We start from the raw sequence: 23,880 nt of genomic DNA, 5'->3' as shown, positions 1-23,880 counted from the left end.
GCAGAGGAGGGACTGCTGGGAGCAAGGAAAAATGAATGTGGAAAAAACAAAAAAGCCCAATACAGTGGTACTATGGAAAACATTTCGTAGAGCGCTACATCAGCCAGAATTTGGTACAGGCTGTGCTGAGGCCTGTGCCACAGGGGGACCTCGGTTACTCCATCGGTCATGGAAAGCCCATGCTCATTTCACCTCCTGATGCTGGGTGACAGCAGCTCACTTGAGCAAAAAGAAAGGAAAAATGAAGGGGGGGGGGAGAAAAAGGAAAAGAAAAGCCCTCCCCCCAGTTCTCTTGATCTCCACTCGAGACAAAACCAGGTACAATATCCCCATTTAACACACACACACACACAAAAAAAAAGTTTCACCCGCGGCCGTTGCTAGGCAGGATTAGCCGTTGCCGCAGCGACAGCGCAGCGCTGCGTCCTAACGGCCTGTCCCTTTGCCAGGCAACCAACCGCCGCGTGATGCAACTGCACCTGTCTCCGCTACGCGTTGCCACGGCGACGCCCGCGTTGCCGTGGTTACCATCACGCTAATCGCCCGGCAAGGGCGGGCGCTGCCGCCCGCCAGCCCAGCTGCTCCCCATGGCGGCGCCCGGCGCGCGCGGGACGAGGCCGCCACAGGCCCCGCGCGGCGGGCGCTGCACGCGCGGCTCCAGCCGGCATGCGGAGGGGAAAAGCGCTTCCAATCCAGCCCGAGCGAATTTGGGACAAGGGAAGAGGTTAATTCCCCTCTTAGCAACCGGGGGAAAGCGGTTGCGCAAAGACCTGGCGCTCGCTTCTCCGCACGCCCAGCCCCGAGAGCAGCCCTCTTTGCAGCGCCCCGCTCCCTAACGTCAGCCACAAGCAACAAGCAGACTGAAACCCCGACCCCCCGAGCCCGCACCCATCCCTGGAGCAGAGCAGGAGCCGCGCCTGTACCCTCGCGACACCCTGGGACAGGCGCCAGGGCGGTCGGTTGTAGCTACAACCCCCCGGCAGCACCAACAGGCGCAGAGCGTCTCCCAGCGCCTGCCGCCTCTCGCCCCGGAGTCACCGGCAACACGGGAGGAAAACAGTTAGAGTTGTAAAATGCAGCTAGTTCTTACCTTTGATATGCCTGAGGAGATGTGGGAGGTGTATTGAACACATGCGAGTATGGGTGATAGGGTGTCTTTTTCAAAGCCTGAATAAGATTTTGTCTATATTCTGGGTCTATACACCACAAGGACCCCTTTCCAATACTCTGCAAAGAAAAAAGAATTAAAAAAAAAATCAAATATTTGATCTAACGGCACAGCCTTATTTATTTAGCAGTATTTGTCAGGAAAAGCAGCGGGTTCGGGTTTTTTGTCTGTTTGACAGAAGTGAACACCAGTTTATTTGCCAGAGATTATTGCTCCCATAACAAGTATTGCAAATGTATGGTTTAAATCACACTTTCAGGAAAAAAAAAAAAAAAGAGAGAGAGAAGAGTGAATGTTTGACTGCCTCTTTTTCCTCTCTCACTACTAGTTAATTTGATTTAATAATATCTGGCAATTTCCCCATCATCACATATTGGAAAAATAAGAAACTGCAGTTACTCTTAAACGGAAACTTTGAAGAAAGTAGATTCTCGCTGAAAGTGATTTTCTTTTCCCTTTTACCGTTAAACTAACAAGAAACAGGGCTGGAAAGGAGGGGTTTAAACACCCTAGCAACTGTTTTAAAAATAAAAGGACTTAATCCTTCAGCCACATGACATCAGTGCCATTATACTACAAGAGGAAATTAATCATCTTTTCTCCCCCAAGGGGAAAAAGTAACCAAAAAACCCAAAACAAAAAAAAAAGAAAACAAAACAGCGAAATCAGCATTTAAACCATTTAAGGGTGATGTGAAGTTGCCATCAGTCAGACCAGTGGTTCCTGCAATTCCCCTTTCCGAACGTGCCGAGCAGCGCATCAGCACAGGGAAGAGCACGCTGAAATTCCCCCTTTCTCCTGCCGCCCCCAGCAATTCCCAGTCCCGCCTCAGCCTCCTCCCAGGTCGGAGCGCAGACCTTTCAGACAGTTTTCTGGGAGCAGAAAAACAGCCTTCCCCGGCTGTGCCACGGACACGCGCGGAGCGGGAGCTGGGAGCAGCCTTGGGCTGCCAAGGATACGTGAGAACAACCACGAGGCCCGAGGATGGAGTGACCGCGCGGGCAGCCGCTCAGGGCGCCCGGGTGGGAGTCCGGGTGAACATGGACATCCTGTGGATAGACCATCCAGGGGGTGGTTGTGCTACAGCCTCGAGCCGCCTTTCCATCCCTTTCCAGGCCTCAGACCTGCGCGCGTGGAACGAGGCCCTGCATTTTGTGCGTTGAGAAACAAGCACCAAAGCCACGCTGGAAGTGCGAGATTACTTGCAAAGGCCACATGGAAGGAGGAAACAAACACCCATTTCCTTCCGAAAACTTGTCACCTTCAGGGAGCCCCACGAAGCGCGACACGCTGCTCCACCCTGTGATGTACAAGGTGCTTAAACCCTCCCTCCCTCCCTTCCTCCCTCCGGGCTTAGTGGTCCTCAACGCACGGAAAGCTCCACAGCAGGTGATGAAACTGCCCTCGCTGGTGTCAGCGACGGAAGCCTGTGCTCCGTACCTCAGAGCAGTTTGCAAAAGGGAGGTTTCCACACTTATCCCATCCTCTACAGATGGGACACCACCACTACAGATGCTCACCAAGGTAAGCAGGGTAAAAATGACTTTTTTAAGCACAGGACAGAGTCAAAAAATGGAATCCAAGCTTCTCGGTGCCCACATGTCCCGTCCACGAGACACAGCAAGAACACAACAGTCCCTTCTAAGAAAGCCAGCTGTGCAGAACTGGGAACATTTCTAGAAGAAAACCTTTGCTGGATTCTTTACTCTTTACAGCATAGGATAAGCTTTAAAAAAAATGCTACATTTAAATAAATCTACCTTATTTGTATTTGCTTGAACAAAACATGTTTTTTCCACTTTAGATTTTTTCATTTGCATCCAAGACAGAATTTCCATCTACCTGGAAGGCATCAAACCCTCCAAACCCGTCAAGACAAGCAGGAGCTGAGGGGCTTGCAAGACGAGGTCACCACTGAACACTAACTTCAAAACCTTGTATGACTGTAAAGCTGAATTTGTTTGGTTTGTTGATGTTCTTCTGAAAGCCAAAAATAATCTCCCTGGAAAACAGAAACTCTCTCACACACGAAGTGCTGAGGAGAATTACACTCCCTGTTGAAGGAAACACCGAGAGAGCAGATTTGCTGTATTTTCATTGCAATACAGCCAACTTGGAAGTTAGCAGCAAAACCCGATATCATTTAATCCAAAGCTCTCCCACCAAGCAAAGTTCCTTTTTCTAAGATATTTATTTCTCTTCTTCCACATACACAACAACAGAGCAGAACTAAAAAGGAAACCGAACTGTCATCCGGTTGAGAAGCCTTCCCGACAGTCACAGGTGCAGAGAGCCTCACAGCCGCCTGTTTAAATGCGCATTAGTCCCTCTATACGTAGGAAACCCTGAGAGAGGAAATCACTGCAATTCGGGGCAATCAGTTAGTGATTAATTCCCATCTTAGGACACTCGGCGCGCTGCTCCGCTCCCTCCTCCGAGCCAAAAGTCAATAGTGGCGCCAATCAAAAAACAGAAAGGAAGGATAAAAAAAATCCTTGGATTGCATTTGTCTCCTAGGCAACAAGTGCCTGCGGAGCGCCTGGGAGCCGGGGTAATCCCGGCGCTGGAATGTCTGCAGCCTCGCTGGGAGCCGGGAGCGGGGCCGTTCCCGCTGCGCGCGGCGCTCAGGGCATGGGCGCCCCAGGTCAGTGCCACGGGCGCCCATGTCACAAATAATATCTAGAAGCTACTCTGCAGAAGCTCATGATTGAACACTTTTTCCTTGAAAATAAACCTCTTCAAGATGCTTGCTGCTACCCTTATGAAAATATTACACCTTTTTCTTGCTCTTGTGTACTAAACCTCTAATCTTTACCTCATTTATTCCTTCTCATAACTCAGGTAGACACATCTGATTTTCTCCCAGAAATTTAAACCACTGCAATACCATGGAAAGGTTTAAGACACATTCAGTGTCTAACTGGTTTTTCTCCAAATGGACTGCTGGTAGAAGCTAGTTTAAAATCCTGCTTGACACCTCCTATTAGAATCCAAGGGCAAAATTTTGTCCGTCTTTTAATCAGATGGAGAATAAGGACCTGAGCCTGCTTCCACAAGCCAACTGCCGCCATCCCGCTGCAGGCAGCCCTTTGGCCCGGCCACTTTTCCATGATTCTCTCCCGGCGAGGGGCTCCTCTTGAGCGCGCTGAGGCGGCCGCACAGGAGGCCTGGGCAAGGAGGCGTGCGGGGAAAAGTCGGGATGGGTTGGGCAAGAAGGGCAGGAAGAGACGGGCAGAGATGCGGGCCCAGCGAGCGAGCGGCCCTGCAGCCCCGCTCGCCCATTACCTGCTTTCCTACCTAAAACAAGGCAACAACAGCTCCTGCCCAGGAAAGCTCTCCTCCTCCTCCTCCTTCCACACCAAGCAGAAAGGGGAGGGTAGCCAGGGCCAGGCTCTCCTGAGGGAAACCTCTTAGCAGTGAGAGCTGGGAGCAGGGATGAGGAGCCTTCTGATGCCAGCACTCCCCATCCCTGACCTAAGGCTTGCTCCCAGCACACACGGAACCTGGGGAGTAACACTAGAGAGGCTACTGCTCAGAGCCTAGTGGGTATGAAAAAGTTTTTCACCAAAATAAATATTTGTCGTGAGCCTTGTGCCCGGTTACTTTGCAACACCAAATTCAGAGCAAATCTTCCCGTGAATTTCCCAAGGAGATTATCCACAGGAATGCTGCACGGCTTCCCTAGGTGTCCAAGCATGCCTTGCAAAGATAGAGGAGGCTCTCTAGGAGGCAGCTGCAATGAGACACTCTTTGAAATGCAAATTTAAAAAAACCACACAGACAACTTGGGGGATAAGCAAGATGCCACCAGAGAATTTGTAACAACCACTCAAACAGCTGCAGCCAGGCCAGAATGTGAAACAAGTAACTGCCGCTTCTAACCACAAATAAAGAGATTTCCATTGTGTGTAAGGCACTTAAAGCACCCAATATGATGTTAAGGAGTCCAAGTAACCAGCCTGCTCGTCATAAATCCTAAGCCTGTGGAGCTACTACTGACTTCAAACAGCCACATTTCTGGCCGTATGGTTGGTGTTCAGAGCGTACCTAGGGCTGCAGGCAGCAAGACCAGCAGTAAGAGTAGCACAAACTCCCAACAGAACGGCTATGGTGGAAAGTTTTCTAACTTGGGGGCCCCTCAGAAGTGCACACTGTTTCCCTCCCCACCCGGGCATGTGATTATTCCAAACACAGAGCAATTTTGGAAATGTTGACTCAAACAGTTTTCCAGGTAGTTCCCAGAGACCACAAAGTACTACCAAGAATTCCTTCTAAGCACAAACTCTCCACATCTTATGAGAACACTATTTCATAAAGAGGCGCAGGATTTTGGGAAGGAGATGGGAGAGGTAGCAGAAGGGAATAAAGATATTTTTTGAATTACACCACATGACTCTGTGTCTTTGTGAATTGCACAAAGAGCAACAAATAATCACCCCAAAATATACCTTAAGAAAGAATGACTTCCTTAAATAACTTATTCATTTGTACTAAGCAGAGACGCCTGCCAAGTGCCTGAAAAACATTCTGCAGTGCAACGTGCATTATACATCCTTCCCCCAACACATCACTACGGGCTCCCTGAGAAGTCCCGGCCATATGGGCAGTTGCAGCAGGGGAAATAAGCAGGTCACAACTACAAAATCCAACCAGACTGGAGAATTAAAGGCTTCTGCGAGCGTCTAGGTCTCGGTGAATCAGCACTGCAACACCCAAGGGCTGCCGAGGGCAGGGAGGCTTCTCAATGCACAAAGGGAACTTGTGCAGCGCCGAGCGCTGCTCAAAGCCAGCTCTGTTCTGCTCGCTCGGAGACAGCGGCGCCCAGAGAGGCGCCCCGAGATCAGCCACCCCTCCTGCACGTTGGTATCGCAGTGACTCGGAGTCATGGACAACTCGGTTGGCGAATGCTCGGGAAGACGATGGTCTAAGATGCCGCAGCTGGTTTGATGCTCTGCAACATTCAAGCGTTTTTTGCTCTCCTTCAGTCATCAGTATGCAAAGTTACCAGGACAGACAGAATTCTGCTTCTCTGCTCACATGCAGGGGCTCTCGGGGTAACCTAAAGCTTTATGCTCTTTAACGGCTATGTACCTTACAGATGAGGTTGCAGGGTGCTCTAGCCGCTTAATTTTTAAACAATTTAAGTACTCTGTAGAAGACAAGCAGAGTATTTGAATCATTCGAGGTCAGCTAGTTAAAAAAAAAAAAAAAAAAAGAAAACAAAACTCTGCTAAGGAATTCTTAAAGAAAGAAAAACAAAGCCATTGCCAACAATTGCTATTATTATAAAACACATTCCTTACATCCAGTGTAATCTGACATAAAAATTACAAATACCTATTCATGTAGCCTAAGAGCTTTTTCTCATTCTCTTAAAACATTCTGAGTGCAGAGCAGTGAAATTCTGTAAGGGCCTTTTCAGGGAACTGCACGATAGACCTTGACTGCAGTTTTAATGACAGTAACAACTGCCTGGCAAGCACATCATCTGTACAAGCCCTCCCTGAGAATCCCCCAGCCCTATGAACTCAAAGAGCTAGAAACGCTCTCTGTCCCGCAGCGGAAAGTTTGTCATCATCGTGACACTTTGTCACGGAGGCAAAACTGAAGCAGCATTTGCCTGCAGCAGAACAAACCACCTCCCATTCGTTCCACCCCCGTGTTTTGAACTTTTTCTCAGTAAACCAGCCACCACGGCTCAACTCATGCACAATGCTGAAAAAGAGCTCTAAATGGTTAAAAACACAATTCCATCACTGTAAATGCACACTCAGTACATGAAAGTGAAGTTTGGTGTTAGGGAAGGCTTGCTTCACAACCTCAGGAACAGCAGACGCATCAAGAAAGCAGCTATTCTCCAGAAAACCAAAGGTTGGGCCTTTTTAAACCTTGTTTTGCTCCAAGTGAAAATATCCATTAGTTCAGAGCAAGTCACAGAAGGCCAAGTGTCCGTGTTTGTGCTCATCTCTTGATATGGGATATGCTCGAGGAACTACCCCAACATCAATGGGGTATGGGATATGGGATATGCTCGAGGAACTACCCCACCAGCTGCTCAAGCCCTGGCCTGCCCCGGGAGCTGCCGGAGCAAGGACATTATTAAGCATCCCGATGCCTCCGGTGTCCTTCCCTTTGCTGAACGGGCACTACCTTTTGGCGGGAAAGGTGGGCGGGAGGGTGCCTGTAAGCAACTTCAGTTGAATGAGAAGTGTGATTTCGGTAAAAAAGCACTAGTTAGCCCTAAAATAGAACAAGACAGCCTCCCTCCCCCACGCCTCCCCAAAAAACAGGAAGCCAAGCATGCGAATAAAGCAGGGCAGAGCAACAGAAAGGGCCAGGCTGGTGCTATAAAGCAGCAACTGGAGAAAAGGAAACGGTGCGGAATTCCTGCGGTAAACAAGAAACAGGAGCTTCACAGGTAGGACAGCAGTGTAAGATCCTGCAAAACAGGATGCAATATGAAAATGCACAACAGCACGGTGAGCCTATGTTCCAAGGCAGCTCCAAGTAGCACCGGCAGAGGAAACAGGAGAGGTTTTCCCTGCTCCCCACACATTTGGACTGGCACACGCTGTGGAAGCGAAGCACCCGCCGCGGGAAGGGCCCCAGAGCAGCACGGACGGGCTCGCTCCCTTCCGCGGTGCCGTTGGGAGCGGAGGGCAGCGCTCCGACGGGCCCGGGAGGGCTCAGGAGCAGCGTCAACCCCACGGGCCCGCGTTGAGGAGCAGCCCGGGCTGCGGCTGCGCCCTGGCCGCGGCTCCACGCACACCAAGCCTTTCACGGGCTCTTAAGCAGATTTTCAGCTCAACAACACATCAATAAGTGCAAGGAGCTTAATTGGCAAACACTGATACCTCTGCTACGGGATGTTTCATTCACAAGCAAGATAACAGCCCTGGCCAGGATCCTCCGCGCGCGGAAAACGCCTCCGCGTTCAAACTGGGAGCTCAAGCGCCGCCGACGAGCAGGGCGACCCGGGGCTCCCTCCGGGCAGAGAAGCCAGTGAGCAACCGGTGCGCCCAGCACAGCGAGCGGCCGCCACGGGCTGCCCCGCGAGGCACCCACAGCGGCCTCCCGATCCCCCGAGGATCTCCCACCCGCCCTGCGTGCCTGGCACCGCGCAGGCCTAACTGCCCCGCGCAGGCCCAACCGCCCTGCGCAGGCCTAACTGCCCCACACACCAGCTCCCACGGGACAGCTAGGCGCTGCGTTAGGCCACCCAACTCTGTGGGTCCTAACTAGCCCCCCAGCATCTCCTTGCTGAGTCCACAGGCAACCACCCTAACCAGGGCCAGGGGAGGGGCGGCCGCCAGACCGAAACCCCCCAAGTCAGCTAACAACAAGGTGACCAGCCGCCCTTGGCGACGTCTCGGTCCCGCACCGCGCACACGCGTGTTGTTGGGGCTCGTGCCCAGCACTTCCCAAAGCTCTCCCAGGCTGGGCAAAGGCCAGGCACGGAAGCAGGGCTGCGGAGGCACCCCCCGTCACACCAAGGAGATGCCGCGACACGGGGCAGCGAAGCCAGCAGGGCCCGGAGAGCAAACCCGCCAGCAGCAAGGGCTGGCGGGGCCGTGAGAGAGGTTAATGCTGCATCGGTCTGTGACGTTTCTGTACGTATGTGGAAAGGGCAATTAGCCCTACCGCACTGAAAAGAAAATTAAGGGGACACAAGACTAAGGAAGAAATAAGCTAAGTGCTCAAGGTCACCTATGAAGTCAATGGCAGAGGCAAAAATAATATCCCTCCAAGCCAATAGCTGGTTTAGTGAACTGTGCTAATTTCATGTCAAGGGAGCACTCATTTAAACACCCACTGCTCATCTGATACTCATAATGTTGTCACTGGCTCCAGATTATACAGCTGACAAAAATATAAATTGCTTTTTTCGTACAAATATATAGTTACACAGTACATGAAAGCCGGCAACAATTTTTAAACACAACCCTTCACCCAACAGACATTCAAAAAATTATTCGACATTTCCATCTGTGCCGAGGGCTGGAGGGTCCCTTCTCGCTTGCCTGTATCAATGAGGCAATAAGGCAGGGAGCGAATTCCAAGGGGAAGGGACTAACGGCCACCAGCGATGGGTGGGAAAGAGCAAGTTAAACTAAACCCATTGGCACTGACAAACAAAAACAGAAATAAGGAAGACCTGACAAAAGCTAATGGATTTGCCCCATTTCCCCCTACAACTATTTTATGCAGGCGTTTCCCTTGGTTGGTATTTAATATAGTTTCTCTCAAGGAACTGGGGGGAAAAGCAGGCCCTTGGACAAACGGTTGGAGTGGCTGCTCAGACACGGGTGGTGTTTGGAGCACCCCGTGTTCTTCGAGGCAACAGAGCCGTGCTTGAGGCCGAGCCAAGCTCAGCACACACCTGCCTGCGGTCCCTGCCACACACCGAGGTGGGATCTGCTCCCCTGCAACGGACACCTCACCGACACAGCTCACTCCGTAGCAAATCAACGTTATTTTGTTATCTGAGCATGCACACGACTCTGAACTTGTAGCCTATTTCTACACCAAGTTCAAAGCTGCTCCTTTTTGCTCTCTTTCCTCTTTCTCGCATCGGAAAAGATGGAAAGCAAAACAAAACACTTGCCTATTATTGTAAGAATCTTCCACCACAAAGCAACTTCTCAACTGTACTTTGAGCCTTACTTGATCTCGGCCACCTTCCTCAGCAGGAACCTCCTCCTGCCCTTCCTGAGGGCCGAGCTACCAAAGCCTTCCCAGGTGAGGCAGCCAATGCCAGCCACACCACCTGGATCCCATCGGAGCCTCCCAGGGTGGGGGCCTCACCTCAGACTGCAAGGGAGCTGTGTACTCAGGGAGAGAGTGGAGTGCCCCAACACGGTCCCCCGCTGACCACTGCTGCCCATGAGGAACACCCTTCCCCATCCCCATCCTGCTGCCCACCCTTCCCCACCCCAGCTCCATGTGCAGAGCCCTCCTCCTTCCAGCCCCGAGGGCTGCAGGCAGCGCCTGCCCTCCGTGCCGGAGGTGCCGTGGGCTAAACGCTGCAATACAGGAAATTCGCAGGGTGGGAGCAATTCATTCAGAGAAGCTGCATTTCCTTTCACTCTTTTTTTTTAATTATTATATTTAGGACCACTGTTGAAGCAAAGGTTCATAAAAACAATAAGAGATAAAGTTGCTTAATCCTCAACATAGTTTTATTTAATCTTACTGTGAAGAAAACAAAGAATCCCCTCATTAATTTTTTGTCCCATACAACTGTGAAATCTGTTTTTCAGGGGCTATCGCTTGGGTTTGGTTTGCCTTGGGTTTTTAGGCGCCTGCATTTCACAGTGCCAGTTCACGGGACTGGTAAAGGCTGAAGGGGCAGCTGCACCAGGAGCTGGCCATGGAGACCCTCTGCAGCGCGCGCAGAGAACCGGGCACGCGTCCCAAGGGATAACTCATGCTGCATTTCAGCTTCCTGAGGCCCTCCACCAGCAAAACACATTTGGAAAGTGTGCAGGTAATCTATTAAACATGGCAAAGTGACGGCACCAGAGACCTCCAATAGACTCATCAGTGAGTGTGGATTTAAAGCAAAAAAGACGAATGTTCAACATTTTGAAATGTTGATCTGAGGCCTAGAAAGACCCTCCTCAAAGTCTATGGCGTGGCAAGAAAAGACTCCCAGGTTTATTGATGTTATTATTGTACTGTTGTATTGCTGACTCTCTCTATATTCTTCTTCTATCTAGAAACCCACTTCATTTTGCTAGATGATACCCAAACCCTACAGTCACTTTTCTATTTCACACCAAAAAAAAAAAAAAAAAAGGGAAGGGAAAGCAAGCTTCCTCAAATTCACAACGGAGTCGGAAGCCACGTGAGAGCCTCGCGCTCTCCGAAGCCAGAGCAGCCCGGGGCGCCCGGGTCCCCGCTGGCGGCAGGGGCTGTGAGCGCAGCCGCGGGCGCAGCGTGCAGCCCTCCTGGCACCACGGGCAGCCCCGGAGCAAGAGGCCACACGGACACCCCACACGGGCTTCCACTGTCCTGGCACACGGAGCAGAAAGGCCTCTCCTTCCATGACAAAACACGGAATCATCTTTGAGCCACCTGACTCAACGCACCTGACGTGGAAGGAAAGAGGGAGAAACCCTTTCTGAGCAAAGGCGGGCAATGAGAATGCACCGTTCACCCACCATCCAGTCTCGGGGCTGTGAAGTCTGGGAGCAGCGAGGTGCAGGTTTGTGTTATTCCCAAAGGGACAGAAAACTGTTTTCCTCAAAACTACTCAAGACCAAACGCGCCTCTGAACAGACCTGCCCTCCAAAGGACAGGAAGATCTCACCGGAGGACACCCACGTGAGGCTGCTAGCCTGGCACAGGTGTCACACAAACAGCCTGCTGTGACCTCCGTCACTGTTCACGTCTTCTGTCATTTTCTCTCTATCAATTTCACACAGGAAGCCTTCATGTTTGACACGCCAAAAATAGCAAAAGTTTTACAAACAAAAGCCATAGCTCAAAAAAAAAAAAAAAAAAAAAGGTTTCAACTTTTTTGCTAAATGCAAATGCACGTTCCAAACAGTGCGATGAATAATTAGTACACAGGACCTCTCCCTTTCTGCCCACTGTTTCTTCAGACAGATGGATATTCCCAGAGCCGCTATTAGATGCTGCAAAAGGTTCAACTAAGAGGAAAGAAACAAAAGTAGCAAGAACAGCAAACAATAACCTAAAGGTGAAAGTAACCTGAAATAATACACAAACTTCCCTACACAGAGAATTCAAAGCTGGGAAAAGAGGTCAAAGTTGCTGGAGATCTATCCAAAGACTAGTGAAAAGGAAAGATGGGGGATACCTAATCCTTAATTCTATCCATGAACCCGAAGACTGAAACTCCAGGAATAGTGACTGTACGTGTTGGATCCCCATGACACATTGAACTTGGCATACAGAGCAGCAAGCGGTCCTGGCTGACGTGGTGGTGGTGGAAACATCTGCTCTCGCTTCGCAGGCAACAAGAGGAGGAGGCCGCCTGCCCCGGCTCCACAGCGGGACCCGGGCGGCTGCACCGAAAGCTTCTCGTCTTTATAACCCACCAAACATGTGAAATTGCCCACGCGGGGACTTGGCTAACTGCCGGGCTCTCCTCAGAGAAGACTGTCCCAGCAGGTTGTAAAGAGACCCATGTCAACAAGAGATGAAGCCCTACAGGCTACAGCCTCATGCTGACCTCCAGAACCTGCCTTCAGTACGGCCACATCACAGCATTTCACCACAGTGGGGTTTGAACTATTTATACTAGAAAGTCAGGAGAATAGAAAAATGCCAACACTGCCGGTTTCCCCAATTTCTGCATAAAAAAAAAGGGAAGGGGATCTTATAAACACTGACATAAGCCTCCCATCCCAATTATGATAAAAGATATCATGCTTTTTAAGGCAATTTCATAACTTTTAAGGCCCAAGCATCTATATAAATAGCTCCACATACTATCCTTGCCATGCACATCTGTATAGTGAAATGCACACACACACACACAGAACCACTAAGAGTGCTTTTCTTGAAGCATGCACATGCACACACACACACACATCCTACCTCTCATCTAGATAACCACTAAACTCCCTCCTCATGGAAACAGAAATCTCTCTCTGTGCATAGGGTGAGAAGGGATTACAACCCATTAACAGAACTGAAGTCAAATGCGGCTTAAATTGAAAAGCCATTTAAATAAACCCTGGCATCGTCCTGTTGTTTAAACTGATGCCAAACACAGGAACTGATGGATAGTCAAAACAAGTAAAAACAAGGGACTATTGGTGAAGCAAATTCTTTACCCATTTAATGCATTTCTAAATTATAGATTGAGTGTAAACCCCTAAAAAAGTTTATGAATTCGACTCTATAAATTGGAATTGGAAAGAAACAAAATCCAAGTACATACGGCACAAAAAATCCAAGTCGATACGGCACAAAATCCAAGTAGATGGACAGTTCCACCAAGAAGGGAGACCCGGACGCCCCTGCAGGCCGAGCGGGAGCAGCCCAGCACCTTCCTGGTGCAGGGGACTCGGGAAGGAGCGGGAGAACACGGGGCTGCAGAGGCAGGTGTGAATTAGCAGCAGCGCCTGCTGCAGAAACATTATTTGCTTTGACGCCAGAATGAGCCACGTCTGCTACCGGGAGCAAGAAACAGGGTAAGAAAGCGAGATTTACCCTATAATTTCAGTGATAAACCTTAGAAATCAAAGTTTGTTAAATGAAAATTTTGTATTCTCATACAAGAAGAATGAGAGAAAATACTGTTTCTGAAAGGCAATGGTCATAACTATATTTCTTCTTCTCCAAGTTCAAGAGTACCCAGCTCTAAAAGACAACAGCACTGGACCCACCGAGGCAGATTCGTTAGGCCAAGACACTGAACTTGGCTCCTGAAAACCAAAGCGTCGCTCCCGGCAAGTCCGAGGGCCTTGCAACCGTGTCTGCAATACCCGAGAGAACAGAGGGTGGCCACAGTGGAGCCTTCTACTAAAATTTAAGTGCTTGTTTTGACAGAAGAGAGACAGTCCAGCTTGGCCCTTAATTCAGAGCGATCCGTTTAGATTAACTGGTTCCCATTTGTGGGAACAGGCACTGGTGTCCCAAGGAAATTCCGCACTCGGACAGCACGTTGCTTCCCTAGCACAGAGGGGCAAGCGGACAGAAACCCGAACAACTTTCTGCTTCCTTTGTATGTAGAAGGGCTTTGATGATCCATTAAGCAAAATGGCAATATAAGGAGCTAAAATATAAAGACAGAGAGATGCATAAACAGACAAACTTAAGCAGAAAAGAGGAGGTGCAGCCTGACGAGTAGGATCCCATTTGTCTCGGTAGCTGGGGGCAAGCACGGCACTAAGTCTTCAGTGCAATTTGTCTTTTCATGACAGCCTCTTTCCTGTTCCTCTGCTGTGCAGCCAAATGTCTAAAAAGCACTAGAACTCGATATAAAATTGTGAAAACAAATCTCTCCTCTTCTACAACAGCAACTGGGTGTATATTTAGCACTGGGATTTGGGCAAGAAACACTCAGTTTTCGGAAAGAGAGGGGAAGAGAAAGAAACCCCAGATAAACCGCTGCGATAAGATAATTACATAACAATAAGCGCTCTCATTGCCAAAACAGGAAGGGCCTTTGGAGAAGCGGCTGGGCTGCTCGACCCATGGCGCCGGGAGCCAGGGCCCCTCCGCCTCCCGGCTCCGGCGTTTCCCGACGGAACACGGAGCATCTCCGCTCCCCTGCCCCAGCAGTGCAGGCAAACCACGAATCACTTGCGTGGCTCATTTGCAGCTTCAAGTAGCTCGGGGAGGGTGGGATGACCTAACAATTCTGTCATTATTCCCCCTTAAATTTCCAAACGGGGTTTATTTCCCAAGGCGAGGCTTGGAGAACTCGACGTGGTCTGAGCCAGGGGCTCGCAACCATTTGCTCTCAAAGGCGGCGTGCGGCCCCAGCTCCAGCCAAGGCAGCAGCTTGCACTTCTCCAAGCTGTCAAACCTCTCTCTCCAGAAGTCTTTTAAGTGGCCATAAAAGTAGCCAGGATCTCTGGAAATGCAGTTTTTCTCTCTTAATCTATGGCTGAGCACAGACAGTTACTGCAAGGCGAGGGTACTGAGGGGAATCTCTGCAAATACAATTTCTCTGTATTACAATAGGATTTTATTCCTAATGATTAACCATGCGATAACCACTTAGTTCCACCCAAAAGTTGAAAGAAAACAGATCAAACTGCCAACTTTTACATTTATTATATCCTGTATCATCACAGCAGCAGTGATGCTTTCCCTAAGAGCGGAGAATTCCATTAACCCGTTCCTTATTTTCACCTGCTCACACGCGAGCTGCAAAGGGCCAGCAGGGACCGGGGGAAAAGGCAGACGGGAGGGCACGTGCCAGGCCAAGGCTGCCCTCACGTCACCTTCCCCTCGCTGGGGATTCTTACACGACGTCTGTGCTGGGTGAATGTGAGACCACTGGTAGCTGTGAGAAACTCAGGAGTTAGCGGATGCAAGTTCGACTGCCCGGGAGTCCTTAAATCTTGTCGGGGCCCAAATAAGCCTGTTACAAATGTATTTATTCTAAGGATAAAACAATAATAATCTCGCATTTATGATAAAGAGGAGGAATCAGGAAACAAGATCTCATCATGGGTTATGAGACTTGTTATTTCTGCACTTCCCTTGTTTAATGGGGAGAACTGCTGCAAACTTCTGTTTTGGACACTGATTTTGCTCAAAATGAAAGTGTGTCAGGAAATTCTCACTAAGAAAGCTCAAATAAGGGGTTCCTTTTCCTTATCTCTACACAGGCCAGCTAAACACCACAAATTAATGATGTTCCAGCAGTGAATTTTAGATTCACTGATTAATATAAAGAAATGTTCTTTTAAAGTAGAGACCTTTGCCTCTGCAATCGAAGAAAATACAGAACATAAACTGCTGGGCCTGAATTCTTCCAAACCAAGGAAAACATCGAGTCAGAAAAACACCCACATCGGGGCACGAGAGTGCCTGAAAAGCATCCGGAGAGGCCCCAGGACCTGCTCTGCCTTAAGATGCTTTAAAGACCCTGTCCTCATGGGCAGGTGCCCCTGGGTGCTCCTGCAAGCAACGCCCACCTCTTCACGCAGCACGGACGGATGCTCCATCCCAGCAGCTCCCTCTGCCCCTTCCAGCTCCGGAACGGAGCAGGTATCCCTGAGAGCAGGTGGGAAACGCCTGGCAGCAGCGCTGAACTTTCCTGGGGATTATAACCAAGGCGAGGGGCTAGCAAGTAAAATGAAGCACAGGCTGCTTCTTGTTTTGTTTTTCAGTTGAGAGCTAGAACTGAGGTACTGATCACAACAAGTCAATTGCCATCACTGAAAAAGCTAAAAAGTGGCGTAATTCTTAACAGATTGCTGCTTTATAACAAACTGTCTGAAAGGAGAAGTACCACAAAATCACCCAGTTTCATCAGGGCCTCAGTAAAACAAACTTTCCTCAGTATCTTTTTTTGCACAGAAGACTGGAGGCTTCTACTCTGTTAAAAAATCCCTTTAACAATCAGATAGGAGCTAATTCTAACTTGGAGAAATGCTTATTAGCTGTAAGGACGCACACAAGTGTGCGGCACAGGCCTTCCCTCAGTGCCTGGCGAGCACAATTTAACGAGCAGCGGCCATAGGTAGTTATTTATTTATATTTTTATTTATAAAGCAAATGTGTGTGCACTTACAGCGGGAGCGACTGCTCCAAAACACTCTGCTTGGCCACCGCTCCGCATGGAGCTGCACGGAGCCGCACGGAGCCGCACGCTCCGCTTCTCCAGCCCTGTTCTGCCCAGTTCTGGTGACACAAGTCAATTAAATCAAACACAGAATCACACGGCATTTCCCTTCTCATACGGATTTCAACGCACACCATCCTGGACGACTCACTTGTTTTGAGCAGTTTTACGGTGCAAATAAGAGTAATAAGTTTAAGATAACTGAGAAGAATAACTCGTGCCGGCCCCGCGCTTCCCGGGCCGAGGGTTGCACAGAGCTGTTCAGTCACCACCAGCTTTTCTGGGCTCCTCTTCAAGGGATCCTCACCAGGGAAGTGAAGCCTGGCGGCACAACGTGCTGTTGTGTGTCAGCCCGTACAGAACACTTCCCTTTGGGCAGGCGGAGCGGGAAGCGCAGGGACACACGTTCCGTAATAAACACGGATTCTGTGACGCGTCACCGTGGAGCGGGAGACACGGCGGGAGCTGCAGGCAACTCCCCACGCTTACGATGCGCTCCCCAACAGGCACCATCTGACTGCAATGACCAGGAGCCAAGCAGGAGCTCGAAGTCAACATCCCCAGCAGGAGAAAGCCTCCGGTTACAGATAACTTTTCTTTTTGCTCACGTGCTCCCAGCCTTGGCCCTGCAGTAGGATTCATCCCTCAGGCCCTTCTGTGCTCTCTCCAGCCACCAGCCTCTGTCCGGCCTTTCTCCCACGAGGATTAGCTGCCCTCTTTGGCTACCTAAGGAAGGGCCCGTCAGCCGACCCATCATCACATGTCCCTCCGCACGATGGTCTCTTGCACTGGGTTGCGACCTCAATCAGGGAACTAAGCTGAAAAGCAACTCAGGAACTGAAAAGAAAACAAAGAAGTGCAGCTGGCTCCGGCCTCTGAGCAGGTCCCCGGCTCGCCGCAGAGCCACAGACATTTGGCACAGTCCAAGAAGTGCTGGGACCAGCAGCCGGGGGGGATTCCTGCTGCAACACGGGCCCATCGGCCCAAGCCCAGCCTAGCGGGCGAAGGGCAGCCCGTTCCTGCTCTCCCAGCCTGGTTCTGTCAGCGCTACCCGGCACGTTCTCGCATTGTATTTGCCGTGGGTTAGGAACAGGGACATGGTTGGGAACACAAGCACAGCAGCCACTCCGGTCTGTGCAGCCAAACCAACCAGGACCATGTGCTAAAGGCCCCTCAACACGCAGCAAAACCCATCTCACCACCCAGAGAACGGCCACCGACCGCCCATCAGAACCAAGAGCGAGATAATACAAATGCAAGATAATACAAATGCCCCGGACATAACGTGCAAAGGCCCATCCCGGCACGGGCAGCGCTTCCAAAGCACCTGGCGAAGAACCGACGGTGCCAAGGACAGCCCGAACGAGGCAGTTCAGACAGGCTCTCCAAAGGGATGCACAGTGAAGCAGCTGGAAGCCAGGGAGATGGAAGCACATTCCTCTCACACGCTGCTTCAGGAAATCTATTATTTAAATATTCTGTATAATTTCTTGGTTTTGCACTTTGAAAGCACGACTGAGCAGGGTTCAAGGAAAGCTCTCCATAAACTGTTCGATATCTGGAAAACCCGTATTACAGGAAAGGTCCGCAGGCCTTTATGATCAAGTCACTTTTTTATTTCTGTGCAAAGAGATGATCTGCATTTTCTCTAAAAAACAATTCAGAGAGAAAATTTCTGATAACTAGAGAGCATTTTAATACAACAAACTACGTTATAACAAAATGGATTTCAAGCTGAACTAGACAAATTCCTGCTCAAAACCACAACATTTCCTTTTAACGATCTGGGAAATTAACAGCTGGATCGGCTTATTTAGGACATTATTTTATTAATGCAGTCAAGTCTTTAGCATGAGTCTCAACGGTGCTTTGATTTTTTTATTTATTTTTTTTTACATTTTAGCTCCACCAGATGTTGTAAACGCAGCGAACTTGTCCTGCTCGTGCTATTTAGGTCAGCCAGGGTGCTAACAATATTAAAACTGGAAGAGATTCCCTCTATCCCCAGCGTGCCAAACGGCTTCACAGGAGATGTGCGCAGATGACGTTAGGGAGCGCGGGCCCCGTCGCCAGCCGCTGTTCCTACACACACGGCCTCAGGAGCCGGCAGCAGGGAGCAGTGGGGCTCCTCTGCTCTCCCCCAGCTCCCATCCTGCCCAGGGCTTTGCTCCCCAAAAACCCCGGCATTAGCACACTGCAGAAAGAGGCGCCCAGGACACAAGAGCGGAGCCCCGCAGCGCCTCGGGGCTCCCCGCGAGGATTCCCTTGCGGCCGGCTCCTGGTCCTGGAGGCAGGACCTGGAAACCAGCACCGGAGGCAAGGCCGACTCGGAGGCAGGGCCCTCGGAGGGCGCGGGAGCGCTCGGAGCCGCGGGGCCGCTCCAGACGGAGGAGGAGCCTGGCTGCATCGCCATGACCCACTTATGGACCACGTACTTCTAAGAATAACTTCGACATCAAGCGAGGAGAATTTTCTCCTGCCATCCCCATAAACAGATCCCTTACCCTCATCACGCTTCCATTACGACGTCCCTCGGCACCACGGCCAAACCAATCCCTATGACCGTGCTCGGCGTGAGCGCTCCCCTCGCTCAGGCCATGCAGCACACACACAAGGAGGAATCCTCTCAAAAGGCAGGATGCCTAAAAAAAGCACCTAAAAAAGCACCGAGCAGGGAAAAGGCGTCGGAACACCCATCAGCAATGGGCACGGCACAAGCGTCCTGGATTTTCTGACCGTCTGCCCTTACCAGGCACTAGAAAGAACAACAAGAAGCCGACGATGTCAAACACTCACTCCCCACACGCGCTTATTTGCTGGCGCTGCCCGGCAAAGTTTGCGTGGAGCAAACCCCACGCCCTGGAAGCACAGCCTCCAGGCCGGGATCCCTGTGCAAACAAGGGCCTCCCCGAGGGCAGGAAGCGGGGCTCAACAGAGCCTTTCCGAGCAGCCCCGTCGCCGGAGCCGCGCTAGGGGCGCAGCCGCGATCCCGGCGAACCTACACGCCGCGTCTGAGCCGCCTCAGCCCTCGCCCTGCGCGCGAGCGAGGCTGCCACATCAGTAACTCCGTTGCTAGGGCAACTGCTTACTTTCCATATCAACTGCAAACTCGTTGCTATGGCGACACATACACAAGAAAAATTCCTCTCCACAGCCAAGGAGCAGATGGCCGGGAAGCCGGTGAAGTGCCGGGCTAGCGCGGTGCCCTAAAGGGGACACACGCTGGGGGACAGTTAAATCTCCATGTTCGCAAGGGGATTAAGCCGAGCGCCTGAATTTGCGGGTCCCGCAGCAGAAACAAAGCCAGGGGACTCCTCTCATTGCTCCCGTCCCGTGACACTTTATACTCTGGCCAGCTGTTAATAAATCACGGAGCTGGGTGCAAACAGGGTTGCTGCGCAAAGGGCTCCGCGCTCGGCCTTCCGCGCGCCAAGGGACGGCCTCGCAGCAAGGCGGCGGGAACGGGGGCTGCAGGCGAGGCCCATGGCTCGGGAAGAGCAGCAAGGCGCAGACAAATCCTGGGAGGAAAGCGCCTCTTCCCGGCATTCCCGGCAGCGGGCTCGCCGAGGCGAGGCAAGCTGAAACCTGAAGCGAGGCGGTCGGCGCCTCTGCTCTCTGCTCAGGGATCCCACGGCAGGAAATGCGAGCGCTCGGATGCAGGCCCAAAAAGCTGCACACTATTCGCTGCGTGCCCAAAAAGCTGCACACTATCAACTGCATGTGAACTGGTGAAGGCCCAGGCTGAGGAAACTACTGTGCCGAGGGAATTCAAAAAAGGATCAAGTGTTCAGCAGCACTTTTTTTAGCAAAATCACTGCTAAAAGACGACACAAACAAACCCTGGAAAGCACAGCTATGAGAGGAAAAGCTTCTAGCTTCTCGCAGTGTGTCAACACACATCAAGCAGCAAATGCCTGCAATTCCCAACACTGATTAACTCCTTCCCCCGACACTGTCCGTGCTCCAGAGCCTGTCTCGCCAACATCCAAGGACGTGCTATTTGCTGAACGCCTTTCCCACCTCGAAGCAGCACGACAGAGAACCTCCAGACGCGGGACTTGCCCCGCGTGGCTGTGAACGGGAAGCGCTGTCACAAAGGGCCCCGCTGCAGGGTGCTGCCGCGCTCCCCGCGTGCCATCGGGCGCCCTGGGAGCAGTGCTGGCGCCCGCGGCGCGGCGCGGCGTGCCGAGCGGCCCCGGCGAGCGCGACGGCGCCCCGGCTGTGCTCAAGCTGAAGCGGGTGAAGTGGCTGCCCTGCAAGGCCGCAGCTCCTGCCCACGGTGCCCGCTGCGCCGACACGGGGCCTGGCACCGCACGGGAGGGCAGCAGCGGCGTCACGAGGCTCCGCAAGGAAGCCGGGACAGAAACCATCCGCTGGAAGCAGAGGAAGAGGGAAGGAACAAAACAAGCGGCTGAGCCCAACACAGGCCTTGCCGGTTACGGCATTTGGGAATCTTTAAGCACGTTGTTAGGTTCCTTACGGAACAGGATCCTGGAAGTCCCTTGTGGGACTTACTATTGTCTCGGCTCCAAAGGAGATTTTAAGGCTCTGGTTTACACAAAACAGGATCCAGTTCAGGAACTGGTTTTATAATCTCACGCCCAATCATTCACAGCGGCTCATTTATAAAAGTACTAACGCGCGGCGTGTGATCTCCAAGACACGGAGGGCGGATTTTAGGGAATGATACTAAAAACAAATGTTAAAATAGTTGATTGTTGGGGAAAAAAAGTAAAAAAAGTAAACCTCCAGAGATATAAAAGCAGTAAAAATAAATAAATAAATAAATAATAGATAAATAAACAAAAGCTGTTAGTTTAGGGTGACTGAGGATTCTTCCTGTAGATTGACTTTGGCTCCTACTCCAGAGCATTTACAGCTAAACCACAGCCAAAGCAGGGAGAACAGCACCACCAGCAGAAGCCTAGTTCCAGGGTAGCCAGTTCCAAGGCAAACACAGCACCGGAGCCGCTGAGATCCCGAGGTCCAGGTCACCTGCTGCTCCAGCCAGAAGCTGAAACGTTCCGGGGGCCCCAGGAATTTCAGAGGGCCCCATTCCGGTCCCTGGGCAATTGCAGAGCAAGGCAGCCCGCGACAGGACCCTGCCTGCTATTTACCCCACTACCTGCTGAGAGGCCCTGGTGGGCTGCTATTTTCCGCAGTCTCTGCACACGTCGCCTGGATTCACCTCCATCCCAGCTCCCGAGCACCGTCCCACTGGAAACGGGGAGCGTTCCCGGAGGGCTGCAGGCAGGGGCAGCTCTGCAGAGCGCGGCCTCCCTTCCCCATTCCCCACATGCGGCCACGGGCTCCGCAGTGAGGCCAGGCGCCCAGCGCCCCCAAAGCGGGAGCCTGTCCTGGGTGCCCCGGTGTCCTCACTGAGGGGACTCCCACCTCTAAGCACAGGCTTCTCCCCAGCTCCTCTACAACCTGCCTGGAATTCCTGAACACACAGGAGGGAGCTTCGGTAGCAGAATTCAAGACTACTTCTATTTGTTTAAAAAAAAAAAAAAAAAAAAGAAAAAAAAGAGATAAAAAAGAAATCAGATTACAGCACAGACCAGGGGAAGATAGATGGCCGCTTACATAAGGCGTACCCTTTCACTATACATTTGTATAAGCCAAGAACAGCAAGCAGCCTATTTATAACATGATTACATTCATCTAGTATAGCTGGAAACCATTACCACAGCGTGATAACTAAAAACAATATTTAACCACTATGCATGAAGACACCAGCTGGGGGGAAAAGAAAAAACACACACACAAAGTACTTTCTTACAGATGTCTAGACAATGAATTTAATAAAATCAGAATGAGCCATGCTGAAGAAATGTTGGCTCTCTGAATGTAATGAAGTGCATTACCAGGGACAGCCTAGCCTGCTTTTTGCTGCAGTGACCCCGGCCCGGGATTAGCAGGTGAATTTCATCAGAGCCAGACACGTTTCCGCAGTTTCAAACTTACCTGGCTTCGGTCTTTGTCCACTTTCTTAAAACACTTATTCAAGGATAGATTATGTCTCACAGAATTTTTCCATCCAGTGGGTGCATTTGCAAAATACGGAAAGTGTTCCAAGATCCAGTTGTATATATCCTTTACGGGCAGTCTTTTGGTTGGCGAGTCCTCGATGGCCATAAATATGAGGCAGCTAAAGGAGTAAGGAGGTTTGCAGTTGGGGTTCTGCTTGGCGTCGTAGGGCACGTCCGAGTGCGCGGGGGACGGCGGCGTGTCGTCGCCCACGTCCTGCACGGGGCTGACGCTCCGCAGCACCGAGTCCCCAAAGCTTTTCAGCAAGTTCTTGCTTTCGTGCAGCCAGTTCAAATTAGTCAGTTCTTCATCTTCCATGGCCCCTTTTTCTAATCGGATGGCAGGCAAAGAGAAGTCCAGGTCCTCATCGTCGGGAAGCGCCTTCGATAAATCGCTGTCTTGGTAGCGCTGGCTCAGTCCGCTGGGAACGCTAATTCCCGAGCCCTCGGGCTTCTTACTGGGAGGCATCACTGGACCCATTTAGGCAGAGACTCCTGGGGCCGCAAACCCAGAGTGAGGGGAGAAAGAGAGAGAGAAAAGAGTTAGCTCGTGGCAAGCGGAGCCTCTCCCTCGCCAGCAACCCGGCCCCGTGCGACTTCTGCCGAAAACGAGGGACTTGCAAGAACGCTCGGCCACGAACGTCGCGCAAAATAATCCAAAACCGGGAAAAGGAAAGAAATTTCAGTCAATGGAACAATGATATAATCCTGCTGTGCCTCAGTTCTGTGTGTACGTGAAGCCCCATACAGAAAATCCTTAAGACAAACTCCTTTAATGATGAATATGTGTATTGAATCCCCGAATACACCAATCATATCACTTTAATAAGCATATAAACTTTGAAAAAAAGGGGGGGGGGGGGGAAGAAGAAGAGAAAGGAAAGGATCTTAAGGCCAGTTGCTTCAGGTTAAGTTCTGCTGTTCCCTTGGGAGGACAACACTGTGATTAAAGGCACAGGCAGACACGCACCAAATCCAACTCCAGTCACAGTCGCAGCAAAACTCCACAATTGCAGCCAAAGCTCAGGGACAGAAAGGGTGGGAGGAGAGAAGAGGGAAGGCAACACACAGTAGTTTTGGGAGCAGGGCCAAGACAGGGAGGGAAGCAAGCGCCAGAGGAATAGAGCACTTTAAAAATGTATGTAAACAGAGAGGATTTTAACATAAGCTGAAATGTGCTGGGAACGTGGTAGCAGGGGGAGTCGGGAGCGAACGGCACGAGGCTCCGCGGCGGCCTGGAGAAGCCTGGTGAGCGGCGGCGGCACCGGAGCACCGATTCCAGCGCCGGGGACCCATTCCAGCGGGAGGGAGGCAGGGCCTCCAGAGGCGCCCGTGCAGAGCGACAGGAATGCACAGGGGCCGGACAACCCAGCCTCGGGAGCAGGGAATAGATTCCCTTCGCTCTC

At 51.2% G+C, this 23,880-nt stretch overlaps 1 protein-coding gene across 1 annotated transcript; it reads right to left on the bottom strand.

Annotated features, from left to right (window-relative positions):
• Positions 1 to 1,090: 1,090 nt before the first annotated feature.
• On the bottom strand, positions 1,091 to 22,967 carry LOC112953520 (forkhead box protein N3; the record flags this gene model as incomplete). Its single annotated transcript, XM_026046600.1, has 2 exons — positions 22,413 to 22,967; positions 1,091 to 1,227 (listed from the first exon to the last, which is right to left on the bottom strand). Coding segments are annotated over exons 1-2 (680 nt in total), but the record flags the coding sequence as incomplete, so codon positions are not given.
• Positions 22,968 to 23,880: the final 913 nt, after the last annotated feature.

Source organism: Nothoprocta perdicaria, unplaced genomic scaffold (genome assembly GCF_003342845.1).
Source record: "Nothoprocta perdicaria isolate Ctin4 unplaced genomic scaffold, notPer1 scaffold_108, whole genome shotgun sequence".
Lineage (NCBI taxonomy): Eukaryota > Metazoa > Chordata > Aves > Tinamiformes > Tinamidae > Nothoprocta > Nothoprocta perdicaria.
The sequence above is the reverse complement of the archived record's forward strand: the minus strand, read 5'-3'. Positions and strand labels throughout refer to the sequence as shown.